The sequence below is a fragment of the Bombyx mori genome, chromosome 25, assembly GCF_030269925.1.
Source record: "Bombyx mori chromosome 25, ASM3026992v2".
In the NCBI taxonomy this organism is placed as follows: domain Eukaryota; kingdom Metazoa; phylum Arthropoda; class Insecta; order Lepidoptera; family Bombycidae; genus Bombyx; species Bombyx mori.
In genome coordinates, this window is record NC_085131.1 from 9765440 (window position 1) to 9792467 (window position 27028).

At 33.7% G+C, this 27028-nt stretch overlaps 3 protein-coding genes across 5 annotated transcripts; 2 read left to right on the plus strand and 1 right to left on the minus strand.

The window, feature by feature from the left end:
• Positions 1 to 196: 196 nt before the first annotated feature.
• LOC101740528 (conserved oligomeric Golgi complex subunit 2) lies at positions 197 to 5354 on the plus strand. Its single transcript, XM_004921749.5, has 6 exons — positions 197 to 420; positions 1444 to 1671; positions 2229 to 3075; positions 3156 to 3361; positions 3858 to 4303; positions 5067 to 5354. Exons 1-6 carry the CDS (start codon positions 343 to 345, stop codon positions 5335 to 5337), a joined length of 2076 nt encoding a protein of 691 aa, XP_004921806.1. The 5' UTR covers positions 197 to 342; the 3' UTR covers positions 5338 to 5354.
• Positions 5355 to 6160: 806 nt separating this feature from the next.
• Positions 6161 to 10194, minus strand: LOC101740307 (DNA polymerase iota). 2 transcript variants are annotated; one of them, XM_004921747.4, is made up of 2 exons: positions 8178 to 10194; positions 6161 to 8079 (listed from the first exon to the last, which is right to left on the minus strand). In XM_004921747.4, the coding sequence occupies exons 1-2, from the start codon at positions 8186 to 8188 to the stop codon at positions 6270 to 6272; spliced, it is 1821 nt and encodes a 606-aa protein (XP_004921804.1). In that variant the 5' UTR covers positions 8189 to 10194; the 3' UTR covers positions 6161 to 6269. The 2 variants fall into 2 exon arrangements, with proteins under 2 accessions (XP_004921804.1, XP_062532162.1); XM_062676178.1 differs by lacking the exon at positions 8178 to 10194 and having other exon boundaries at positions 6161 to 7774; positions 7851 to 8039.
• Positions 10195 to 10848: 654 nt separating this feature from the next.
• Positions 10849 to 26035, plus strand: LOC101741333 (protein phosphatase 1 regulatory subunit 21). 2 transcript variants are annotated; one of them, XM_062676186.1, is made up of 9 exons: positions 10849 to 10897; positions 16604 to 16834; positions 16907 to 17101; positions 17279 to 17410; positions 17834 to 18085; positions 18166 to 18249; positions 18317 to 18643; positions 19473 to 19568; positions 20585 to 26035. In XM_062676186.1, the coding sequence occupies exons 2-9, from the start codon at positions 16769 to 16771 to the stop codon at positions 20729 to 20731; spliced, it is 1299 nt and encodes a 432-aa protein (XP_062532170.1). In that variant the 5' UTR covers positions 10849 to 10897; positions 16604 to 16768; the 3' UTR covers positions 20732 to 26035. The 2 variants fall into 2 exon arrangements, 1 of the variants encoding a protein (XP_062532170.1); XR_009976699.1 differs by lacking the exon at positions 10849 to 10897 and having other exon boundaries at positions 16608 to 16834; positions 20585 to 23635; positions 23711 to 26035.
• The last annotated feature ends 993 nt before the right edge of the window (positions 26036 to 27028 follow it).

The window sequence follows — 27028 nt, forward strand, 5'->3', positions numbered from 1 at the left end:
CTTACTTGAACAAAAACACTGGTTGTTAATATGACCAACCACATTATTTTGATCTTGATCATGTGTGGTAGATTTGAAGTATGATATCTTAAATTATTTTGTACCTATCCATTGATTTAAGTTAAAATTAAGGCTCTGCAGTAAACATTCATAAAATAAATGCCTGAATTTTATGACAATCTCGCAACACTGTAGACGTGTAATGTCAAGCTGACGTCATTGCTGTCAAACTCAAATCATGGTATCAATTCAACATTTCATCAAAATCATCCAAACAAGAAATAATTAAACATTTCCCTCAATTATGGTGCCTTTGTAAAAATATGGTAATAAACAATAAACATGGAATGTGAATCGACTGAATTTAGCTTGCCTCCGGCCCCTCGAGGCTTGTGTTTTGATCGAAATGATTTCGTGAAGGTTTGTAAAATCCTTATTGTTTATTCTTTACCAATACTTATTTTTTCAATATTTCAGTCAGTGTTATTATAAGTTTCTCCAAAATCGCGGGAAAATATCCATTATTATATCTAAATCAACCTATATTGCGTCCAATTAGATGCTACAAATTAATGTACTGAAATAGACACGTCAAATAATACCCGGCTATCAACATCTAAAAGTACAGAGATGTTAACTTGTAGTTATGATTTTAGTCTCGTCGTAATTATATTATAGCATATAGATAACACTATAGATTATATTACTAGATTATAGAGATCCAAACCACACTAACACAGCTTTTCAATCTATAATGTTAGTGCATAAGAGTTTTTAATAAACAACTCCTTGACTAGTGCTTCAACACTGAAATGATTTTTTTTATCAAAATTCAATAGTAAAGCTCTTAACATATTACTATATATTTTGTGATCAGATTCAGTTCTTTGTAGCAGATATTTACCTGACCTTTAACAGTTAAAAGCTTGATTTTTGCTATAGAAAATCAGAATTATCATTGATAAAGTGTAGAATAAGACTAAGTCAGTTGATATTTTCAATGAAATCACACTTGCTCATTAGTTGTTATCTGATAGTTGTAGTTTGATAAAAATACCACTAAAGATATGTATGAGATATTTGGTTTATGATGTTAGCAAAACTCCATGAATTGGATCGTAAAAATGGATAATTGGATTTACTTTGTACATAAAATAGTTTCCACAAGAACAAAGCTGAAATTTAAAGCTAGTAGTTTTAGTATGTAAACATTTTTTTAGAAAAAACTGATACATATTATACATACACTCATTTTAAGTCTACTGCTTTTTTTAACTGCAACTTATGATAACAATACCTGTTGAAAGTTTCTATGGTTATTTTTTGGTATCTTCATTTCTGCTTACATAATCTTTACTTACTGGTTGTTTTCATCATTCATCCATTACTTAATATAAAATTGAAATATTTAATTAAAATACTAAATGACTTAATCTCTTGCAGACAAATTTTTCTGTAGATAACTTCTTAGCAGAACATCAGGATGTGGCTTCACTGGAAACTATGAGGGATGACCTAGGCATGTATTTAAAAGTTCTCCGATTGGCTATGATAGAGTTAATAAATAAGGACTATGCCAATTTTGTTAATTTATGTGCAACATTAATTGGCTTTGACAAAGCTATAGCTAAAGTTCATGTGCCATTAGAACAATTAAACAAGGATGTTCTTGTAAGTACTTATTCTTCTCTTAATTAAAAACAATGTTTGTAGTTGGACTGCTTTGTTAGTGTAACCATTGATGATACTGGTTAAAGTACCACACAAGGGCCAGGCTCTATTTGGAGTCGAGATTTTTATTTATTGCATAGATGGGTGGACGTGTTCCACAGCCTACGTGGTGTTAAGTGGTTACTGGAGCCCATAGCATGTACAACGTAAATGCGCCACCCACCTTGAGATATAAGTTGTAAGGTCTCAGTATAGTTACAACGTCTGCTCCACCCTTCAAACCGAAACGCATTACTGCTTCATGGCAGAAATAAGCAGGGTGGTGGTACCTACCTGTGTGGACTCCCAAGAGGTCCTACCACCAGTAAATTAGTAGATAGTACTCATCTTATAGATTAATTTCAGGCACACAATAAAAAAATGGAATGAAATGTGTCACATTTTTTTGTTCACTATTTGCAATAAAGAAAATAATAATAAAAAAATAATTTAATGTCACACAGCAATACTATTTAGACTTTAAATCTTAATTATTTTGTTATTGAAAATGCTTTCAGAATGTAAAACGAAGTCTAGAGGATGCTATGAAAGAAACTTCCATGTGGATGAGTCAGCGGCACAACTTACAAAGTAAAAAGCAGTTACTGAAATATTATAGCCAAACAATAAACAGTCTTAACAGATTAGATAATGTTTTACAAAATATTACTGAACAGAAAATGTATGATAAAATTGTACTAGCCGATAGAGCTGCTATGCAGTATAATCAGTTAAAGTTTACCATAAAAAAATGTGACAATTTAGTAAAACTTGAACACAAAACACAATTTACTTATATTGAAGAAACACTCGTAAGGACCTTAAATGAATTGCTATTCCAATTCTGGAATGATGGAGATGAAGAAAATCTAACAAAAGCATTATTAACATTAGCAACTCTAGACCGGGTCGATGATGTCGAGAAATTATTAAGAAAACAGGCAGTGGCTCCATTACTACAGGACATTATCAATGAATCAGCTTTGCAGAGAAACAAAGATGGCTTGTCAGGAATATATGATCTGGTCTTAGCACTTTTGGATACAAAATTTAAATTGCTACTTAGTATTACACAACATTCCAAACTGGTATTTCTTTATAAGAAATATAGGTTCCTCGTTAATTCTTTTTGGTGTGAAGTCGAGAATAGAATTGAAATTAATTTATCATCAATATTTGCACCTGGCAATCCTCAAACTTTTTTCAAAAGATATAATGAAAGTATGGAATTTATAAACAAATTTGAACGATATTGCCTTGCCGAAAATACAGTGAAACTATTTCGCGAAACTATAGAATATAAGAGTTTCAAGAGAAGATGGAATCTCCCAGTTTACTTCCAGATAAGATTCCAAGAAATTGCTGGTACAACTATTTTTATACTATATATTTTCTTATATTAAGAATAACTGTATAATATTTAAGACTCCTCAATCTGTTTACAGGTAGCTATGAGGGCTCACTACATAATGATCCCTTTATTGAATCCAGTGATGGTTTCATTTTGAAGCAGACATATAAATGTTGGTTAGCATTACAAGACTGTTGGTCTGATGGCATTTACATAAAAGCACTGGGACATAAATTCTGGAAACTCTCATTACAGTTGATATCGAGATACGCTTCGTGGGCTAGCTCTTATTGTTCTCAGGTAAATTAAATTATTAAGTCCACATGTTAACATAAAGTTGATTAAAAATTTCTTTATTTTCGAACTTCAAGTATTGATGCCCGGACAATTATATCCTAAGTCCTAATCTGTATGTTATCTGTTTCTTTTTTACTCTCTCACGTGGCGACTAACGAAAAATACACGTAATTATTAGAATAATGCTTTTTTAAAAGTATGCAGGAAAGGAGCACGCTCCATTTTGAATAATGACGTCATATTTAGGCACTCCTCACACATTAAATACCAACCAAGGAAGGGGAAAGACATGCAGTATCCCTCTTAAACCTACCTATAGCTTTAAATTTAAAAGGCTTATTTATAATTTATATGCTGATTCAAATCAGCTTCTTCAACACACTTAATTTTTTTAATCATACACCATTGAACTTTAATAAATACAAAATTGTTCGACTACGTAATTAACTGCCTATTCCAAACAATATGTACTCAATAAATTAATTATTTTATGTTTTAGAAAGCATCATTACGCAAAGCAGAAACATTGAATGTAAATAAAAAATTGATAAACAACAGCATAAACATTTATGTTGACATCCACAACCTGGTGGAACGCCTGCCGTTGTTGCTGCAATTGGTCGAGTCGAAATTAGAGATTGAAAATAACGAATTACTTAGAAAGAGTTTGCAGTCTTCCAAGGAGTCTTTGAGAGCAGTTCACAAGAGAATCAAAGAATTTATTATAAATGAATTGTATGATAATTTTAATGTACAGTTAAAACAAGTAAGCGATATACCGAGGTTGTACAGAAAAACTAACAGAAGTGTACCTTCCAAACCATGTGCGTACATAGACACCGTGTCCAATGCCTTAAGAGAATTTAATGAAGATGCCTCTAAGAGATTGGATCAGTCGAATTTGTCCGAATTATACGAGGATTTATTTAGTGTTTTGACCGTTTCGTGAGTATGAACCTTCGGGAATACAGTCAAACCTGGGTAAGCGAGAACTGGATAAGTGAGAAAACTCTATAAGTGAGAGTAATAGCCAGGACCCGTCATTTTAAGCTCCCAAAACCTCTATTAGAGAGAAACGGAAACCTCTGTAAGAGAGAGTCGTTTTTCCCTCATGGACCTCCGTAAGTGAGACTGCTACTTATCTATACCTCTATAAGCGACAGTCGAGCTTTATTTATTTATATTATTTAGGAGGAACAAATGAAAAAACAAATTACAAATTTAACATCTGCTATTTTATGACTCATTCTTAACTTTTGTGGAACTTCCTTCTATTGTTTTTGTATTGTTTTCTCGTGAATATTGAACCTATTCTATTTCGTGGAACTAAATAACGTTGTTATTTTATCGTATTCTTTTATCGCATTATTTTCGAATGGACACGTGTGCCTGTGTATCGTCCTGTTTGTCGGACTTACTCAGTTTATCGTTAATCAATTGCGAAGGAAAGTTCTGTTCTGCATAATGTAAAAACGGAAAATTAAAGTACTGTCATTAAGTGAATAGTGAATGCGTTTGACTCCGGAAAATCGCGGAATGAAATTCAGAGGGAGCATTAGCGAGAAACTCGGGTTAGTGAGAAACCTCTATAAGCGAGAATGAGATTGTGCTCCCTTGAACTCTCGCTTATCCAGGTTTGACTGTATTTATTCTTTTTTTCCCAGGCATTAAGAAAAACAAACATTGTTATCACGTTTTCGTTTCACAGGTATCACAGGAATGTGGAAGACATTTTAACATCTGTTCAGAAAACTGAGGATTCACTGAGAAGACTGAAACAAATCCGGGAAGTGGCGTCACAGCAAAACCCCGAGATCGGTATCACAGACGGCGATAAAATTCGCCTTCAACTAAAAGTAGATGTCATTTCTTATGGGAAAATAGCAGAATCGTTAAAACTCGATGTACATAGTGTTCAGAAATACACAGATTTATCCAATATGGTTACAGATGCTGTAAAAAATATAGAAATTAAATGATATGTCCAGTTATACAAGGTTTGTGTTTTATTAAATTTAATTGGTCTGATTATTTTAGTTATTGATATTTCTTATTCATTTAGTGCGTAGTCTTCTGCAAACGAAACCCAACAATTGTATTTTTTTTAATAAATTTGTTTTTTTAAGTTAATTGTCATGTCCAGCTGAAATTAGGGGAAAAAATGAGAATTCAAAAAAAAATGTTAATACATTTATTAATGAGGCAAAATATTAACAAAAAGTATCAAGATCTATTTATTGTAAATAAATCGTTGCTACCCAGTTATTATAGACGCTACACACGGTAATTACTTAATATCATAAGGATTTACTTGTGCTTTTTAGCGACTATAAATGATATATTTATCCATTTTTTTTATTGTTTAGATGGCTCTACGAGCTCACGGCCCACCTGATATTAAGTGGTTACCGGAGCCTATAGACGTCTACAATGTAAATGCCGCCACCCACCTTAAAATTACCCTAACCTTATTTAGTTTAGATAGCTTATAGTCAGTCGGCAGTTACATTTCCTATTCGATAAATCGTCAACTTATCGTGAGTTTCTACCTCCCCACACATGTACACAAGTTGTAACTGACTAATTGAGCACTGACAGAAAATCAATCTCGTCATTGATATTTAAATTGTCAGGCATCTTTTCCCAAAATTCTAATTTAAATGACTACGTTCATACTCAGGTCACATTATTTGGATTAAGAATCAAACTTCAATCTCGTTTTAATAAATACTGATTTCTATGAACCTTGCATGATTTTCCTACTTTGGTGAGTTAAAGTTATAAATAATAAACACAACAACCTTTTTAACATAAACATGTATTTTCAGCTGAATAAAATTGTATGATTTGAAAAAATAGAAACCATTCACTTTTCACTTAACGTTAATAACAAGATAAAATATTTTTAATACTATTTTTGTGGAACAAAATATTTCATTATAGAGTTGGGTTTTGATTTGTTCTTTCTTGGACTACTTCTGGTTTTCTCAGAACTAGTAGGGTTCTTCCACATTGATTTAAGTTCCTGTTGCATGTCATCAGGGAGAGCACTAAACACTTCTTTATCAACATAACTTGGACAATCATTACAAGCTCCATCTTCTAGGTCCTTCATAGAATCTGAAGCATCAGAAAAGTTGTCTTTAGCGGGGCTTGCTCGAGGAGTAAGAGATCGATCTCTTGAATTTAACCTCAACTCTGAGACTTTTTCTAGCTCTTTAGAATTAAGTCTAAGTTCACCAACTTTCAGTTTACTTGGTGATGCAACTTCTTCCTTGGCTAGGCACCGCTTCTTTGCAATCCAATTAACTTTCTTAGGTTTTTTAGGTGATGGCTCAATTTCTGCATCAGAGAGATCTGTAGTGGTACTGCTACTTGGAGATGCAGCAGAATAGTCCATTGAAGTAATTGAAGCGTCACCATCATTTTGTAAGTTGAGAACTGACTGAACAGAAATGTCATTCATTAAGTAGTTTACAATGGAACTCCTGCCTGTCATTCGTTCTTGGAACTTGGTAAACGCTAGTCCCACCAAAGTCAAATGGAATGGTTTAGATAAATCAACAAGTTTAGTGAATAATCTCATTATTATGGCCATCAATTTTTGTTGACCAGCTTCTGTTACAGTCAACACACCACTGCTTAGTGTGAAGATAGATGGAGAAATCTGACTTTGTCTTGATTCCCTATGACTGCTCAATCTTTTAGCATCCTTCTTACGTAAAGTTACCCTCACCGAAACTGGAATGCGACCATCTTCTCTTACAAGTACTAATAATCTCTGTAGCAGAGCAGAGAATTTATCCTCCACCTCACTTTTTACACTTACAGTTTTGAAACTATCCTCCAATCCTATGCTCTGAGGTTTTCCACTTTGCTTTACTGGAGTATTATCCTCTCCTAAACTTAAACTTTTCAATCTAACAGCCATATCACTGCTGAAATGTTTTTTCAGAATCTCTAAAGGAGCTTCTTGTAAGTCACTGACCGATATTATCTTCTGAGAAATTAATGCTTCCATTGTTTTGGAGCCAATACTTGGAATGGACCGGACACTGGTCAGAGTAGACATGTAATTGGCTCCATGTTGAGGAAATATTGTGGTCTGGTTGTTAGGTTTATGCAGGGGACAAATTAGTTTAGCCAACAACTTGTTATGAGCTATTCCGGCACAAGTTGTGTAACCCAACTCATCATAAATTTTCTTCCTCATTTCATTTGCAATTTGTGATGCTATTTTTAGTCTGTTGTGACAACCACATGGACATTCAGCACTCGGTTCACTATATAGCTGGCCCATAACTATGAGATCATTTAAGTTTGCATTTTTTAATTTTTCCTCCACAAGACTTGTCACATCAATGAAATTTTCATCCATTCCAAGTTTTTCAACGGGACACCGCCAACCTTGCAACACTAAAAACACCTTGCCTGATGCAGTTCTGTAACTATGTAAATCTTCACCATTTACAAGTTTCAAATTTGGACAAACCTTAAGTGCGTCAGTAACGAGCATACATTTACTAACTCCGTAGTTCCTTGCCTCGTAATTACTCGTCACTACAATGTTCTTCTGTTGGATACCGAGCGGTACATCACGGAGTTCGGGGTTTCGCACCATTTCCACTTGCGCGTAGAAACAATCTAAATCAATATGTATAATGCTCTTGAAATGTTCACCATCAATCTCGTTACAAGTGGAACAGCTCGATTCCATGTTTCTGTAATGTTAAAAGACATTTCACTCAGGATTTACTTTGTTCTAGTGCTGTTTTAGTAGTTGTATTATGTTGTGACGAGAGATTGACAAAGAACTTGCCTGTCGTCCATGTTCGTATCATTGAAAGCTGTAATAAGTTTTGCTTTCTTTAATTTGTATATTTATGTTATTTAATAATTGTTTTCTTTCATCAAATTTACAAAATAGTGAAACTAACAATCGGGCAATCGCGACACATCAACAGACTTAGTGTTGCAACATGCAAATATTTATATGAAATAATACGTCAAGTTTACATTTAATTTGTCTCGTTATCGACTAAACTTCTCAGAAAATTTTATCATAAATAAAACTATGGTCAGCCGGCACTTAGTGACTTCCATGGAGTTAATAAGTACCTACAACTGGAGTGCTGTCTAATGCCGAGAAATCGGTCTCGAAAGAGAATACTTTTTGGTCGCGGTGTCCTTGTCTAATGTGGTGACCATATAAAATTTATTTATAGGACAAAATTATACACATGCATCAGTTTTGAATTTACCTTAAGTAATTCTGTGTAACCCTATGTAAATACAAAACACGTGCTTGCAACGTTTTATTTATGTAAATTCAATTCTAAACATTGCTTCGTCGTCATGGTGACTTTTTTTCGACGATTTTTTTTGGAAATTGCTGCGTTGTCGAAAATCTAGCACTGAGTTTTATTACAAACATCATTACCTCAGTTCTATTACTTAAACTTCCTCAAACTCATGTTTAACGTCCGAATACTCAACCGCGACTTAAATATTATGTTGAACTTAATTACGCAATTCCTACTTTAATGTACTGGCTAAGTGGGCCGTGCAAATTAATATTTGACACACTGAGTGAGACACTGCAACACACATGGTCTGCGCGTATCGGGTGGTCTTTTCCTACATTCACATCTTAAATTGATTTAAAATTGCTTCTATTTTTACTTCTGTGCTATTTTCATGACACGTGTATATTAAGTCTACTAGTTACATTTTAGGAAATAAAACACAATGGGTAATAAATTGAAATGAACTGAAATTCATTTATTTGTTATATGTAGACAATTAAATAACTCTTAAATGACAAGTCAATACACATAACACAATACACATAGTACTTGATCTCTATTTACAAAATATTGGTTATATTATTATTATTAAGTTCAGTTAATTTTCTGTAGTCTTTTAATATAACATTTCCTCTATTTTAAGTGAATTCATTTTTTTCAATGAAATACATAATTTATTTTAATCAATATCTAAGTGGACCATGAGTATCATTAAAATGTCGCAATTTAAATTTCAATTCAATTAAAAATCGCCATTTTTCTTTAATAAATCTAAAATCGACTTTATATTTACAATCACTATTTCGCGACTTTTAAGTTTTTGTTTCAATACCTTATCATCTTGTCGTAATTTTGCTTTTCTCGAGGTATTTTTTATTTCTTGCGTTTGAGTACTTGATTCTTCTTGTTGGACCTTTATATAGGACATCTTCCAGAAATTCCAACGTCATATTTACTAGAAGATCCTCCTCGTTCGCTTAACGTCAGGCAAATGATATACATGCTTGCGTGCGACGCTATTCAATACAATAAAAAAAGTTCAAAAAATACCACGTGATGGCTCTTATAATATGAAAAATACATTGCAAAATTATAGTTTTCACGATTGTTTTTTCAAATTTAGTATATGACATAGATTAAGTACAATTTACAAGACAAATGGTATGAAATATTATAATGAGAAAAAATATCTCACAGTTTAAAAATATATGCTCACACTAGTAAAAATTTATCAATGAATCTGACATATGGAAGGATATTCCACAAACTGGAGAGGATTCTCGCTTAAAACCACTTACATTAAAAGTGCTCACCATGATTACACGGAAACTTTCACGATTTTCGAAAAAAAACAAGCCACAAGCTGTATCAGTGCCATTTTAACTTCGCACTAAAACGTAAATAGACGCCATTTTTCTTTTAATCCATTCATAGCTCTTTTTCGGTGATGCCAACAATTAATCTGGCTTCCCACCAAATTCAACATGAAAACCATCAGAAATCTACGTACCTACCATTAAATTTTTCATTAAACAGAGTTCTTATTAATATAGAACAAAAATTTTTTTGTTAATAAGCTTTATTAATATATGATGTTCTATTAAAAATCAATACTTCTTATATAATTTATTTTAATAAATTGTCATAATCAGAAACTAATTTCACCATAACTTTGTATGTTTATTTTGAACAAATTTAATTTTTGACGTTGATGGAAATTCTAAATTGTCGCAAAATTTTCTAGTTAAGTTTAAGTCACATCGTTTAAATAATATGTATTTAGACATATTATTGTCATAAAATGTTTAAAATCCTGTAAAGTGGATTGATTTTAACCTTTTCGATAATTTTCTACAACGCCCAAGCTACTAAAAAATCCACTAACCACTAAAAGCCATTTTTGATAACTAAGACGGGGGTCCGAATTCCGAGATTTTATGGAAAATCCTCTAAGCTAGCAACACTGCTTTTTGTTTGTAAAATGTGCGAGAGGGACACCACCACTTAATAATCATTCTCTTTTCAGACCGTTTTTCCTTACATCTTTTGCTATTTAAAAATAAACTTTAAAGCATAGAGATAAAGTATATTTTTAGTTTTTATGTCAAACGAAGTAAGCACTCCAGTTAGAATAGTAACTCTATGGTGACTTCAAATTATAATTAATGAATAGTAAAATAGCTTTGGACTCTGTGGTCAGCTCTAGTGCGAATATCACGTGGTTATCATCGCGGTCTATTAAATATTATTCTTGCATGTTATTTGTAAATATTTCCTTATTTGTGAGTGTTTAACATTTATTTATTTAGTTTAGTTTATGTTTCTCGGTGTTGGTAAGTAGTTTTATATTCTTTAAATATCATTTTTTCTTACTTATTATAAATTAATTCTTTTTTATGGTGTACCCTCACTTATAAAATGTAATATGAATTCTGACAAAAATAAACCTCCCGATCCGGGGATACCAGAACATGATTCTGAATCCCGGGATAGTGAATCCCTAGGATCTCCAAGTTTTTCAACATTGACAGCTCCTTCCATTCGGTCAAGTTCTTCCTCACCTATTCCTGACGTCGAGCTATTACCAAATGAAGCCTCATCGCGGAAAAGAGGCCCAATCGCAGATGATCAGTCCATTAGACACAAAATAACTAGGATTGAAAATTCGACAAAATCATCGAAAAATAATCAACCTTCGACCCCGGCATACACTCGTAAATACCTATCATCAGATTTGGGACCTTTTGCAGTACATGTTTCTAAGATTGAAAGTGACCCCTCTTCAGGAGTATCAATCCACCCTGTAAAATTTGGTCAATTCATCTTTAAACATAACATTCCACATATCAGTAAAGACGGAATTAAAAAATTAGGCCGTAACAGGATAGTTGTGGAATTTACGATCTCATCTGCTGCAAACGATTTCCTAGAAAATAGTCTCCTACTTGAAAAAGGCTATAAAGCTTTTATCCCGTCTTATCAGGTAACTCGCATGGGAATTGCCAGGGGCATTCCCACAGATTTCTCTAATGAAGAGATACCAAACTATATAGACGTTCCATTAGGTTGCGGAAAGGTAGTTAAAGCTAGGAGGCTTAATTATAAAGTTAGGAACGAGACATCCTACGAATGGCGTCCTAGTGAGACAGTAGTTCTGACTTTTGATGGACAGCGGCTCCCTCGCTACGTTTATTGCTTCCATAACTCTATTGCCATAGAACCCTATAAATTTCCAGTGATACAGTGTTTTAACTGTTGTCGTTACGGCCATGTTAAAGAAGCGTGTAGATCAAATTCACGTTGTCATAAATGCGGCGGACCACATTCTAGCAATAGATGTTATATTAACGATGACTCACTGTCCTGCATTTTTTGTTCAGGCACACATTCCGCTTTAGATAAAAATTGTCCTGAGCAACAACGTCAACGCGAAATCAAAACACGTATGTCAGAAGAAGGAATATCTTTTCAGGAGGCTGCAAAAGGCATTGCCGCCTCTCAACGTCCATACTCAGAAGTTCTAAAACAAGCTCACGTTACAAGAGTGCCCACCCAAGATCCAATAAATCACATTGAGACTAATTCTTACAGAAAAACCGTTTTTTTAAAACCAAAACCTAGAGCCCCAATTCAAAGGGGTTATGATAAAAAAGCACATGAAAATATCATTCGAGAATTTAATATACCTACTCCTGAAAACGGTTGTGCTCTGCAGAGTTCTAAAACTATTTCCAACTCTACAGATGTCTCTAAAATATCAGATATCCTTGATCTACTACAACAAAGCCTAGTTACCTATGTATCCACCAATCAAAGTTTACCGTCCAACGTTGCCGAAAAACTATTCGAAATTACCCAACTTTTAATCAATCAAAACGGAAACCATTCTACAATGGAATATCAGGAGCATAGTTCATAAAAAAAATGAACTATGCTATCTGATTAATAAACACGAACCATCAATAGTCGCAATATCTGAAACATGGCTTAAGCCGTCAACGCCTTTTTATATTCCACAATACGCCACTTTAAGGCACGACCGCCCGGATGGATGGGACGGCGTGGCCCTATTATTCAGAAACTGCGTAAAATATATTCAAATCTCTTTACCGTCAATTGAGAATGTTTACATGCTAGCTGCCACTGTGTATTTCAAATCTAAAACTATTACATTACTTTCTATCTATATACCGCATCCTACTATTTCTATCATAACTGAACTTAGTAGTATAATTAACTCCCTTCCACCCCCAATTGTTATAGTCGGCGATTTTAATTGCCACAATACTCTGTGGGGTTCATACCGAAATGATAGACCAGGAGAAAAACTCTGTCAAATACTAGATGACGGTGATCTAGTTATTTTAAATGATGGCCGACCCACGCGTAAAACTTCTCCTCTTCAAAATCCTTCCGCGGTCGACTTGTCCATTTGTTCACCCTCTCTTGCACCTCTTTTATCATGGGACATAGACCAACACACTTATTGTAGTGATCATGCCCCCATTAAAATTTCTTTCCCCTCTTTTGGAAAAACTATGAGCCCTCCTTCTCTTTTTAAATATCGATTGAATGCGGCCAATTGGAGTGGCTTCCGAACCTGTGTGGAATATGAAATAAGTTTAAAAGAAAGCGTCACTAACGCCAATGCACTCGAATGTTATGAGAATTTTGTCGATGTTCTACATTCTGCTAGCTCAACCAACATTCCATTTAAAAATATATCATCCAGAAAAATTCCCTCTCCTCCATGGTGGGATCAACAATGTACGGAGGTAGTCAAAGCAAGAAAATATGCTGAATTAAATTTTAATAAAAATATGACATTAGAAAATTATATCTCATTCCGTAAAATTGAAGCCAAAAGTAAAAGACTGCTAAATAGGAAGAAACGCACGGGTTGGCAATCTTTTTGCCAAAACGTTTCACCATCTACGCATCCAACTGTAATGTGGAACATGATAAGAAGATACAAATCTAGCAAACTAGCCATTCCATCGCCTAAAACAAACTTAAATAGCTGGACCAAAGAATTTTGCAATAAGCTAGCCCCAGCTTATGTGCCTTGGTTTTCTGAACTCCCCATGTCCTATCATTTTACCCACTCTACTGATCTAGATGTTCCGTTTTCTATTGCAGAACTAAAAATGGTATTAGGCAATTTAAAAGATTCTACCCCAGGATTAGACGGTATCCCTTATTCCTTTGTAAAAGAATGCCCAGATAATGCTCTTTATCATCTCCTAACTATTATAAATTCATTTTTTGACACCGGTTCCATCCCGCCATCTTGGAAACACCAAATTATCCTCCCAGTCCTAAAACCTTCAAAAGACCCACTACTATCATCATCATATAGACCCATAGCCCTTTCCTCAACATTATGTAAAATCACAGAACATCTTCTGAAAAATAGATTGGACTGGTTTGTAGAGAGTCAAGGTATCCTCTCTCCCAGCCAATTAGGGTTTAGAAAAGGTAAAAGTGTTATGGACTGCCACGCGCTTCTAATATCTGACATCCAGATTGCTTTTTCCAATAAACACTCGGTCATATCAGTTTTCTTAGATATAGAATCGGCCTACGACAACGTACTAATTTCGGTGCTCAGGAACAAACTGTTCAAGCTGAGCATTCCCTGTAAAGTAGTACAATTTATATGCAATTTACTGGTAGAACGTAAGATCAGCTTTCGTATAGATGGCCACTTATCTACAGAAAGAACTGTGTGGAAGGGACTCCCTCAGGGTTCAGTTATTAGTCCATTATTATTTAATATTTATACTTCGGATATAGGCTCCGCTCTCACAAATAACTGTGAAATTATTCAATACGCAGATGATATCTGCATCTATCGTGTGCACGAAAATATCAATGAGGGTTCACTTGATATAAATGCTTGTTTGGACTCTGTTGGCAACTGGTTATTGGACCACGGCTTTGACGTAGCTCCAATAAAGAGTCAAGTACTATTATTTTCAAGAAAGCGTTCTCCCCCTAATATAAACATCGTATATCAAGGATATAGTATTCCACTAGTAACAGAGGCAAAATTTCTGGGTCTAATACTAGACGCCAAGCTTACGGGTTCGGCACACGTCGATAACACAGTAAAAAAATGTGAAAAAAACATCAATGTGCTACGCGCACTATCTGGTACATGGTGGGGTGCCCATCCCTATAGTCAAAAACTCCTTTATAATGCTCTAGTTCGCAGTATTATAGACTTCGGCTCAATTTTCCTGCAGACCTCAACTAAAAGTATTCTGTCTCGACTAGACTCAGTTCAGTTCAAAGCCTTAAGAATAGTGCTGGGTGCAATGAAATCCTCCCCAACTCGAGCCCTACAGGTCGAAAGTGCAGAGCCGCCCTTAAGCCTGAGACGACAGTATCTTTCAGATCGATATACTCTCCGTTTAGCTCAAATACACCCTAATGCTATTATATCAAAATTATCTGCTCTTCAAAATTGTATGACTTCAAACTTCTGGAATAGTAGGGAACAGCCCTGTCTCATTAAAAGTGTAAATTATATTGATAGCTTCCAATCTCCCTTAATTCAATCCGACACCCTCCCTATTTTCAAAATATCATTTAAGGCCCTCTGCCATTCCCCCACAGTTTATCTAAACATAGGTTTAGAAAAAAATACAAAAAACGCCAACTTAAAATTTTTAAACATGGTAGAAGAAAAATGGCCACGGTGGAATTTATTTTTCACCGATGCCTCGAAATTAGTTTCAAATGGTAACACTGGTGCTGCCTTCTATCACCCAAACGCAAATCATTACAAATTGCACAAACTACCCCCAGAAACCTCAGTATTCACGGGCGAGTGTATTGCATTGATAAGTTGTCTAAAGTTCATCATGCAGCACTCAATTAACTACTCCGCGATATTCAGTGATTGTTCTAGTGCTATTCAAGCCATTTCAAAGAATCCGATAAAGAATTGTTTAGAAAATCCGCTAGTTTGTATAATCAAAAACCTGTTGTTCACCTGTCATCAAAACAACATCAAAGTTGAAATAGTTTGGATCCCTTCACATACAGGAATTCTTGGGAATGAAACTGTGGATCAAATGGCTAAAGAAGCAACACATAGTGGTGATTGTGAGTACTACGCGAATGTAAGTCGTGATCTTATTCATAATATTAAACTTAATCTCGTATCAGACTGGCAAAAGCAATGGGAAACCTACAAATATCAATATTCTAAAATAAATCCTAGTGTGTTTATCAAACCTTGGTTTTATAAGTTCAAAAAATTCAACAAGCAAATAACTAGTGTACTTATCAGGCTTCGATTGGGTCACTTTTGCTCACCACAATTTTTATTTAAGCTAAAAATTAAACCTTCTCCTATGTGTAGTTGCGGTAAATCTATCGGTACTTTAGATCATATATTTCTGGAATGCGCTCTTAATGTTGAATGCCCACCACTATATTGTTTACTAACTAACACTAACATCCCGTTCCCAGTTAATATGAACTATCTCTTAACATTCCCTAATCCTAAAGTTGTAAATGCATTAGCTTATTTTATTTCCCGCAATAACATTGAACTGTAAAAATATTTACAAATTTTTCTCCAGTTCTCATTCATCTTATCTGCTACAATCTATATCTATCTATATCATTGATATTCTATCTACCTGACATTGGCAGAGTAATTCGTAAAAGAAGAGACTCGAGCCATAAAAAAAAAAAAAAAAAAAAAAAAAAAAAAAAAAAAAAAAAAAAAAAAAAAAAAAAAAAAAAAAAAAAATAGCTTTGGAACCAACTGTTCTACAATTTTACCAAAATTAATAATTTAACCTTACAAATGAAAATAAGTTGATCATCGACTAATATCTACTACAAAGTTCCTTTTGGATAGACTAGGTATAAGAGCATAAATTATTTAAACCTCATACGAGAATATTGTGTCGGCTTAAAGGTCTTATTACCAGGTTCAAAAATCTTCAAAAAAAAGAATATTTTGTTGACAATTTGATGAAAGTGGGAGTTCGTTTCAATAAAATTGTGATACATACATACACACAAACCAGTTTCATAAACAAATATTACACTATTTATACTGTTATGAACATTTAAAACAGTCATGGAAGGCTTACCAACAGGGGATATTCAGACTAAATACCAAAAATTAGCCGCTGAGTATTCTAAAGTGAGTAGCAATCCATTGTTCGTGAAATTAAATGTTTCGTGACTAAGTTAATTCGGCACATCCGTTTTACAGCTGCGAGTGCACATCAAAGTTTTGAAAAAAGGAGTTCTCGATGAGCAAGCAAAGTCTAATGAATTGCGAGAGACTTTAAAGGCGAAAGAAAAGGCTTTGCGTAAAGGCGAATTGGAGATAGATTCTCTGACATTCAGGAATCAGCAGCTGACAAGACGAGTTTCCGTCCTCCAGGATGAACTGGATATATTACAAGTGAGTTTCCTTGACACTACTTTTAGAAATTATTAGGAATAGCGGTGTTAGTAAAAAAATGAATTATAATTCTGTTACTGCTGTTACCAATTCCGGTAAACTTAATTCAGTCTTATTTTATGCAGGACTCAGAGTGAAAATTCTAGTTGCATTGATTGCATTTTATGTTGGTTACAGATAAAATGTACAAAAAAAACAAAAAGTAAAAATGAAGAAAAACAGCCCACAACAAGTAGCATGTTGGATTCAGGGTTACTACAAGAAGAACTGCAGAAGAAAATCATAGAAAATGCTGATATTTCCTCTCAGGTGCAAAACTATATTAGGAGAAAAAAAATTAGAAAAATTAACACAATTTTGATCTTCAATTTGTTCTATAGTATATTTGAATATCTTATTTGCCTAGGTGTCTCTGCCTACTTTTATAATTAAATCTCAGTATGCCAACATGGTATCTATAGTGTCTAATCTTGTGAGCTAAGTCCTGGAATTGTACCAGTACATTAGATAATCACATTCAAGTAAATGCTGTGTTGACATGAGCGTCTGATAAGGTCGATAAATTTGCAGTAATACAGTAATCACAGATCAAATCTTCATAATTTAATACAGAAGATTTTTAATTAGCATTCAAATCAAATAGGAAGCATTATCTGGATATTACTGCTTATCCACATGATACATAATACAAATAAATCTTAAATAAATGATTTTCATACAATTTTGCTTTAGCTTGCAGACAAACATTTTGAGATATCTCAATTGAAAGCATCTTTAGAAGACTACCAGAGACACATAAGTGAAAGTGACAGTAAATATAAATGTGAAATAGCAAAACTAAAAAACAGAAATCAAGAATTACAGCTAGCATTAGAAGGTGCACAAAAAGAGAAGCTTGATGGGACCCCAAACAGGGTCAATGCACCATCTAGTAGTCAACCGACAAGCTGTAATGGTGACTTCCTGTCGGAAGCAGGGAGTTTGGTAAATGCTTTGGTAAATTCTTATTTATAGGCAATTTGTGGAGTATTTGAATATAAGATTTTGTTTCTTTTACTTTACAGTTTGGCAGTGAAGGGGGACTTTGTTCTGTTGATGATTTGAATGACAATGAACAAATTAGTGTTAAAGCACATTCCTTAGAACAGGTAAACATGCCCCATTAATTAGATTGCTCAAGTGATCAGGCTCATTCTAAATTGTTGTTTGTTTTAGGAAAACCAACAAATGAAATTGGAATTCGAAATTTTACGCTTAGAAAATGAGAGTTTAAAATTAGAAGTTGCAAAGTATGAATCTGCCTCGCAAAAAAGAAGAGGTGATGGGCACGATTCTGGTGATTTTAATGTATTTAGTGAAACGTCTATAGATGGGGAGGGGAGAGTTACAGGACTTTTAGGAAGTCTTGAAGTTCCATTTGTTTTGTCTGAAGAGACTAAAGCAAGAGAAGAAAGGATGAAGACATATTTCAGGAGCAAACTAAGTCAAATTCAGGTTGAGAAAGCAGAGTTGAAGAGTAAGACTGAACATTATATTAAAGAGGTATTTTAATATTGTCTCAAATTCTATATAATAATGTGATGGTATAAACTGCTAATTACTTATAATGAGTTATCAAAGCTTGTGAGCCCATTATAGGAAGACAAAAAGTTTGTGTCAATATTCCATGGAAATATGCATCAGCAACTATAGTAATTTCTATAAATTGTTGTTACTGTTGGTATCAAATATTTATAATAGGGCTCCCTATATGATTTTCTAAGTCTTAAAATTAAATCTAATTAAAAAAATGATAAACAGAAAAAATATTTGTATTCGTTTATGAACTCGTCCTCTTCACAGTGTGTATTCAATGGTAGTCAGTGTTTGAGATATATATCGACGCTTGAAAGGCAAACGTGACTAAGCGACAATAACTGCCTTATACATAAATGATAGGCAATAACCATATTCGATTCGCAAAAAAACAATATTTCTAGGTTTATAAAAATCATTTCAATATTTCAATCCTACAGCTAGATTCGTTAAAATAGAATTTTTGTCAGGTATTTCAACTTTAAATTAGTCTACTGTAAAGTTCATGCATTGTCACTTAGTCACGTTTGCCTTTCAAGTGTCGATATATACGTCTCATAGTGCTCATATTAACCACATATAAAACCATTTTGTCAATTTATTATATGTCACACATGGCTGCTTTGTCCTTTTGTACGTTCATTTTAATTATCTAGTTTTTTTTTTAAGTTAACCTATCAGATGTTTATGGTGTGCTCATGTCACAAAGAATATTAACACTGCACAATCAACTCTCTTTGTTTGTGGTAAAGGTTACAACAAAGTTTAAAAGTTATCAAGAATATTGCGTTTTCAGTGTGAGTTACTGAGGCTTCGATTCGAGGAGATGGAGCAGGACAAACAAATGGACAAGCATACATTGAATGAGAAACACAATACTATCAACAGACTAGTGAGTCATCGTATTTATAACTTCATATCTCTTTATAAAGTCTAGTTTTTAACATTAATACAATGGCACTGACAAAATATTTCTTAATTGACCTAGGTGGGTAGACAAACTGATGTCCTTTCTTTATCCCAATAAGGTATTCCTAAAGTTTTTTATATTATTACATAGATGGAAAATTACTTTACTGCCCACCTGGTGTTGAGTGTTTACTGGAGCCCAGAGACACGACAAAGCTTAATACCAAAGTCCACCTTGAGAAATGAGACTTCAGTCTTCTGAAAATAAGAGTTGGTCTATCTTTGTCTTGATAGCCCACTGAGTTTCTTGCCGGATCTTAGTGGGTCGCGTTTCCGATCTGGTGGTAGATTCTACGAAGCACTGCTCTTGTTAGAGCCAGTGTTAACAACACTCCCGGTTTGAGGTCCCATCAGGTCAATGTTAGTTAGGTGAATCTAGAATATTCTCTCGAGGTTACTAGAATAGGTAGGAAAAAAATCCTTGATATCATATCTGTCATATCATACATTGGTAATTTGCAAACTACTCAAGTTTCAGCCAAATGTATAGTAACACTTTTCATATGATTATTATTATTATTATTATAATACAGATCATACAAATGGACCTAAATATTCCCACAGTGAAAGAGGAAATAGTAGCTTACAGCAAAAAATACCAAGCCAGGTTATCGACACACGTCAATAAATTGGCGTCAGACCTAGGAGGCACAGGAGCAGTGCAGTTTACTAGATTAAGGAGGCACAGTATACCTACCTTACAGAATAGAAATTAAATCTTACAATAAAAGATGAAGATGTCACTGGACATCTGATTCTATTTATATCACTACTAAGATTAAATTCAGCCAAAGGAATAGCTCATTGTCAACTGAAACAGATCGCCATGAGACTAAAACAAAAGAGAAAAAAAAAATATTATTAAGTTTAAGGCACGAAACGTAATTTGACGTGGGACTTTATGAATATCAGTTACATGTTGTTTTTTTTTTTTTTCAGGAAGAAGAACTGCATTCAACATCTCACAACTACGAGGAGCAGATGTCTGTGCTGACAGAACACGTGGCCGGCCTCAATGAGCAGCTGACGAGGCAGCACGACGTGATACAACATCTCAAACACCAGCTCGCCAACAAAAGGAACTAGCTGAAGCTGTCCGTGAGCAGATACCAACCTGCTCGAAGAGTAAGGTGGCAGCAGTTCAAGTGAGATTGGGACTGTCAACATTATCTCCATTTGGGAGGTGAATAGGTAAAAAGCAATGAGCCTGTCTCCCCATACTAATGATTTTATAATATGAGCATCAAATATGGTATAGCCATACCGAAGACGATCAGATCGTTTTGTTGCTTAAAGAAAAAGGTGAATTATTATTCTAATAATTTAGGCCGAATTTTAATTAGTCAACATAGATGTACACATCGTATCCTTGTTTTTAAAGTATTGTCGAACAACAAATTTAGCTAATAAAACAGCCGGCTTCTTGGCACATTTAGTATTTCAACTTTTACAACTAATTTTGTAAATCTTATTATTCTTATTCTTTCCCGTTCGCTTTTTAACACACTTTTATTAGCCTGGCCTGTACCTGTCTTTCTATGTTTAAACATAATAGAATTTTTTTAACGTGATTTTTATAAATTTGGATACGTCCGATTGATGCTTTAATATTTGAACACGAATCAATAACCGATGACGGTTTAATAATATTATAACTTTGGTCTAACTAGTATCACCGATATTTAAAAAAAAAACTTTATATTTCAACTTGTTATCCGAAGGTAGGATCTGAAATGACGTATTATTTGAGCAAGTGACTTTTAAATTGTTTTTGTACAATTTCAGCATTCTATTGTTGCTACTGAACTAGGAAAGCTTCTTTGCAAAATTGGATCCCATGTTCGCCTACCTTTAGGAAGGCTATCAGAGTTCTGAGACATCAATCATTCCATTACATTATTTTTTACATTGTCGATCACATTCTGATGATTGGACAGGAAAGGAAACTTCTTAGCATCTCACTAAATTCACCTGGATGTCAGTTACTTTGTTAATTCGTCAAAGGGAAACTTTTCTTTTTTACCATTAAAGGGTAAATTGTTTGATATTTATTCCGAATATGCTTAAAGGGGTCTTAGTATTTTTCCTGTTGAAATCTCTAGTTCTATTGAGTGTTTCAGCTACTGGTGGTAGGACCTCTTGACTCCGTACGGGTACCACCGCCCTGCCTATTTCTGCCGTGAAGCAGTAATTCGGCAGGTCAGTTGTAACTATACTGAGACCTTGGAACTTATATATCTCAAGGTGGGTGGCGCATTTACGTTGTAGATGTCTATGGGCTCCATTAACCACTTAACACCAGGTGGGATGTGAGCTCGTCCATCCAACAAAGCAATAAAAAAGCAACTTTTTGAGCAGGGGTACCATATCCTATTGGGGAGGTTTGTATACAAAAAGCTAATAGAACTTAAGTCTGCTTATCCCACTTATATTTTTACTGTTGACAAAGTCATAATGTACTCCACTTTTAAAAAAAAAGTTGTAATCATGCCTGAAACTTTTATTCAGCTATCCCTCAATTGCTTGATTTTGGTTTCCATGGTAGTATAAAATATGTTAAGTCTGTTGATACTGTAAATTCCAAAAATATTGAATGACTAACTATTCTTCCGAAATGATATCTGTAAAAGCCTATATTAATCTGTTTGTCTGCCTACGAGAACAACATAAAATTCGTTTATTTGTTCCGAAAGTACTCTTATCTGACAGATGAAAATTTAGCAAATCTCTAATTTTTCAATATTTTTTTTCTCGAATATTTCGCAAGAGGTTCTACCACCAGTAATTACGCAAATTATAATTTTGCGGATTTGATTTTTATTACACGATGTTATTCCTTCACCGTGGAAGTCAATCGTGAACAATTTTTAAGTACGTATTTCATCAGAAAAATTGATACCCGCCTGCGGGATTCGAACACCGTTGCATTGCTATATACGAATGCAGCGGACGTCTTATCCTTTAGGCCACGACGACCTTATATTCTACTACGCTTCTTTGGTTGTCCCCTCTCTATTTTTACTCTGTTGTTTTCGCTGTTTCATCAGACACGCCGGGTTCTTCTTCTACTGTTTTCCTATATGTTTTGAAGGTAGTTGAAAACGTTGATTTCTTTTTCTACAATCGTGCTATGAATGAGTTACGGCTAATATTACAGTAATAAGATAATGAATATAATATATTTATGTAATACAATATTGATGAATATTGAATTGTAGTCTAATAGGTATTTTCTTCGTTTCTGGACTCAGACATAATTATAACTACTGTTACGTTTTGATCTCTCGTTTTTTTGAAGTTATACTTCTTTAGGCGCGTTATGAAAAATTGATGAGAGTGAAATTTTACGATGCGCGCGCACCGTGACACAAAATTAACAGAATGAAGTTGCTCACTAAATCGCTCATTACAATACGACCGACGCCGCGACGTAACTTGGCGAGTCTGAATATAGCCGCAGGTGAACTTTCCGAACCGTACCGAGAATTACCGAATTTATACGATGTCAAGAAAAGGTATGTCCAATATGCGTGTTTGAGGATGTTGTATAATCGATTTTTTTCAAATTGATTGAAATTTAAATAAAAAATATTTTTCGTGTATCTCAGGAATGTGGACAAGATAGGACTATTATAACAAATTACATTATTATTTTAGCAACGTTTCGGTCTTTTATTAGACCTTCATCAGGCATCTGAAAATTACACATAATTGATAACCTACAATACAAAAAACACAAAACAACAATTGTCCAAACTACCATATTTACCATAATATGAATTTAAATAATCTCTATCATACACTGCACTATTGAACTTAGTGGGCTAACCTTTGTCACGCAATTAGCAATTTTATGTGTCGTGTTGGCTTTGTTTCCGGAATCAAAAAATAGTAATTAAATAATTTAGTGGCTTTGTAGATTTGTATTAGTCTCTGATGTCTGAGACAATTGTGCAGTGTATGATAGAGATTATTTAAATTCATATTATGGTAAATATGGTAGTTTGGACAATTGTTGTTTTGTGTTTTTTGTATTGTAGGTTATCAATTATGTGTAATTTTCAGATGCCTGATGAAGGTCTAATAAAAGACCGAAACGTTGCTAAAATAATAATGTAATTTGTTATAATAGTCCTATCTTGTCCACATTCCTGAGATACACGAAAAATATTTTATAATAATTATGGACGACAATATTGATAATAGTAATTTAAATAAAAAAAAAGAAATAAATTTAATAAAAATAAAGTATGACTTCTTACGCGCGTACATAAGTACACGCACCCTTTTTTTTAATTGTTTTTATATTATTTCGGACTTTTCGAAATAATATGGTGACAATAAAAACGCGAGATAAACCCATAAACTAGTTTCAAAATAACATAATAATGTTATGGGGGCAGTAAATTGGAATAAAAAAAAAATCGAACTGATTTCACTGTGAGATTAAAAAGTAAGCAATCGTTTATATTTGAATAAAACGTTGATGTAGTTGCCGTTTATTCTTATATAAAAATATTAAATTATATATTAAAGTAGTCGTGGCCTAAAGGATAAGACGCCTGGTGCATTCGTATCGAGCGATGCACCGGTGTTCGAATCCCGCAGGCAGGTACCAATTTTCTAATGAAATACGTACTTAACAAATGTTCACGATTGACTTCCACGGTGAAGGAATAACATCGTGTAATAAAAATCAAACCCGCAAAATTATAATTTGCGTAATCACTGGTGTTAGGACCTCTTGTGAGTCCGCACGGGTAGATAGGTACAACCGCCCTGCCTATTTCTGCCGTAAAGTCATTGAAACTATACTGAAAAAATATAAATATAATTGTATTATTAGCTTATTTCGCTAAAGAATGCTATTACTTTTGTTTTGTTGTCTACAAGATAATTTTATAACGAACATCTTAATATGAGGTTTGGCAGTGTCCGACCAAAGCCTACATATATTAAAGTACTTTTTATTGATTAAACATTGTGGTTTGGTGATTCGCCTTTTACATTATTATTTTAAAGACATGTTAAGTACAAAATAATTTATTAAAATCGATTATTTACATGAAATCAGATATATGGTTCTTATATCTTTATACATATACATATTCCTAAACCAATTTGATATTAAGTTTTCGGCGCATGGTCTAGTCTTAAAATCGCATTCCTATTTAGTATTGAATTGTTAATTATCTAGACGTAATGAGTATTAGGCCTAATTAGGTATCCGAAATTGTATATTAAATAATTTTACGTTTAGACAATTCATAAAAAATTTCAGTCTCGTTTAATGATGCAAGTCAATCTGAATTCTGACTCGATCGATCGACGAAGAACTATAGTGTCCTCAATATTAGGTGGAACTTTAGAAGGCAGAAAGTGAATTTGAAGATTTTCATTTTATGGTTTCAAATCACTTTAAGAGTAATGACAGAAAAACACGAAAATAATATCTTCAGTTCGTGATCCGACATATACAACTAAAGTACGCGTATGTGGTTCCAAGCGTGGGTTACCCTCCAACCAATACCCAGGATAGTAGGATCGATATTGCGTAACATTTGGATTTAGAAAACACAACGAAATACCATAGAAAGTGTAGGAGGTCTAGAGGAGTAGAGGAGGTCATTTTCAGCGTGCGTGTTTTACCATAATGTAGTTCTAGATCTTTACTAAAGATTAAAGGTAGGGCTGCCCCCAATTTTAACCAACTTTAAAACTGAAGTTTTATGTAATGAATTTTTAAACATTGCTTCATTATTGGAAAATGAAAATTTGGGTTCTGTATATGTATTCTGTAATACATAAAGTTGACACCACTAAATCGAGCGTCCGTATTTTACCGTGCTTGTATAATCAGTTAGTGGTGCCTGTTGTATTTAATAATTTTTACATTAATGTTCACAAATGAATAGTTTTGCTTGTGCGTATAATCTTAAAGGTTCAATAATATCGGGAGCAAGAGAGTCGTTCCCGGAAACTAAAGTAGTTGGTAATGTCTTACTTATATTTAATAAGTGATGATAAACGATATTTTACTGTTTCGTACTGCACGCAATGTAAGAGGTAATGCGCGAGATACAACCGACACTTTAGAATTGTGGGTAGATAGAATTAAAAAAAAATCTTTCCTTATATATCCGATAACACATCCTTTTTTTTTAGTTACTGGTTAGGTCAATTATTATTATTATTTTTCGATTATTTTGATGTAGTTAATTGTAATATTATAAAATGTGTATGTAAATGACTTGTAAAAACGAAACGTAATTTTTTGTAAGTTTTATGTCTACATCGTGTAAAAAAAATTATGTATAAATCTGTGTTAATAAATAATATACACGTGTGTATTTATTTACAAATGTAAATAAAGGCATTTCAAAGTAAAAATTGTAGATTCAATGAACAGGAGTTTAAATAAAGCGATAAACATAAACTTCTGCTCCGATTCATATTATATGTTTAAGTCGTTTTTTTTTTCCTTTTTTTTATTGTTTTTAATATAGTTACTTTACTTACCTGCTGTGGAATGGCAACGCGCACTCTGGGCTGTGCGGATATCGGGATATCGATTTCACTGATCGATACTCGTAGTTGTGTATCGAATATAATATCGGTAAATAAAAAAAACAATACATCTTCCACACAAGAGAACTAGCCAGAAATGTATTACAAATCATGATATTGGTAAAAAAAAAGTAGTTGTAAATATCCCCTTTACTTACACGCTGTGGAAGGGCGCCGCACCCTAGGGGCTGGCGGATATCGGGATATCGATTTCACTGATCGATACTCGTAGTTGTGTATCGAATATAATATCGGTAAATAAAAAAAACAATGCATCTTCCACACAAGAGAACTAGCCAGAAATGTATTACAAATCATGATATTGGTAAAAAAAAGTTGTTGTAAATATCCCCTTTACTTACCCGCTGTGGAAGGGCGCCGCACCCTAGGGGCTAGCGGATATCGGGATATCGATTTCACTGATCGATACTCGTAGTTGTGTATCGAATATAATTTCGGTAAATAAATAAATAAAACCAACAATATATTCTCAAACAAGAGAACTAGCCAGAAATGTATTACAAATTATAATATTGGTAAAAAAAAACTAGTTATAAATATCCTTTCAATCGAACACTGGATCGGTGTTTTACAGTGGGGATATCGAAAATTATTATGTCCAGAATAAAACCGGACAAATAGGATCAACTTAAAATCATCTAAACGAATTCAAAATTTTATATAGACTCTTTGATTGCAGTTATTATTACACAATTTGATCTAATTGATCATTCCTATAAGTGCTAAGTTAAAATATTTGGACTAGTTGAAGGTAAAATAAGTTTCCTGTTACTATAAATGTGGCTATCTGGTATG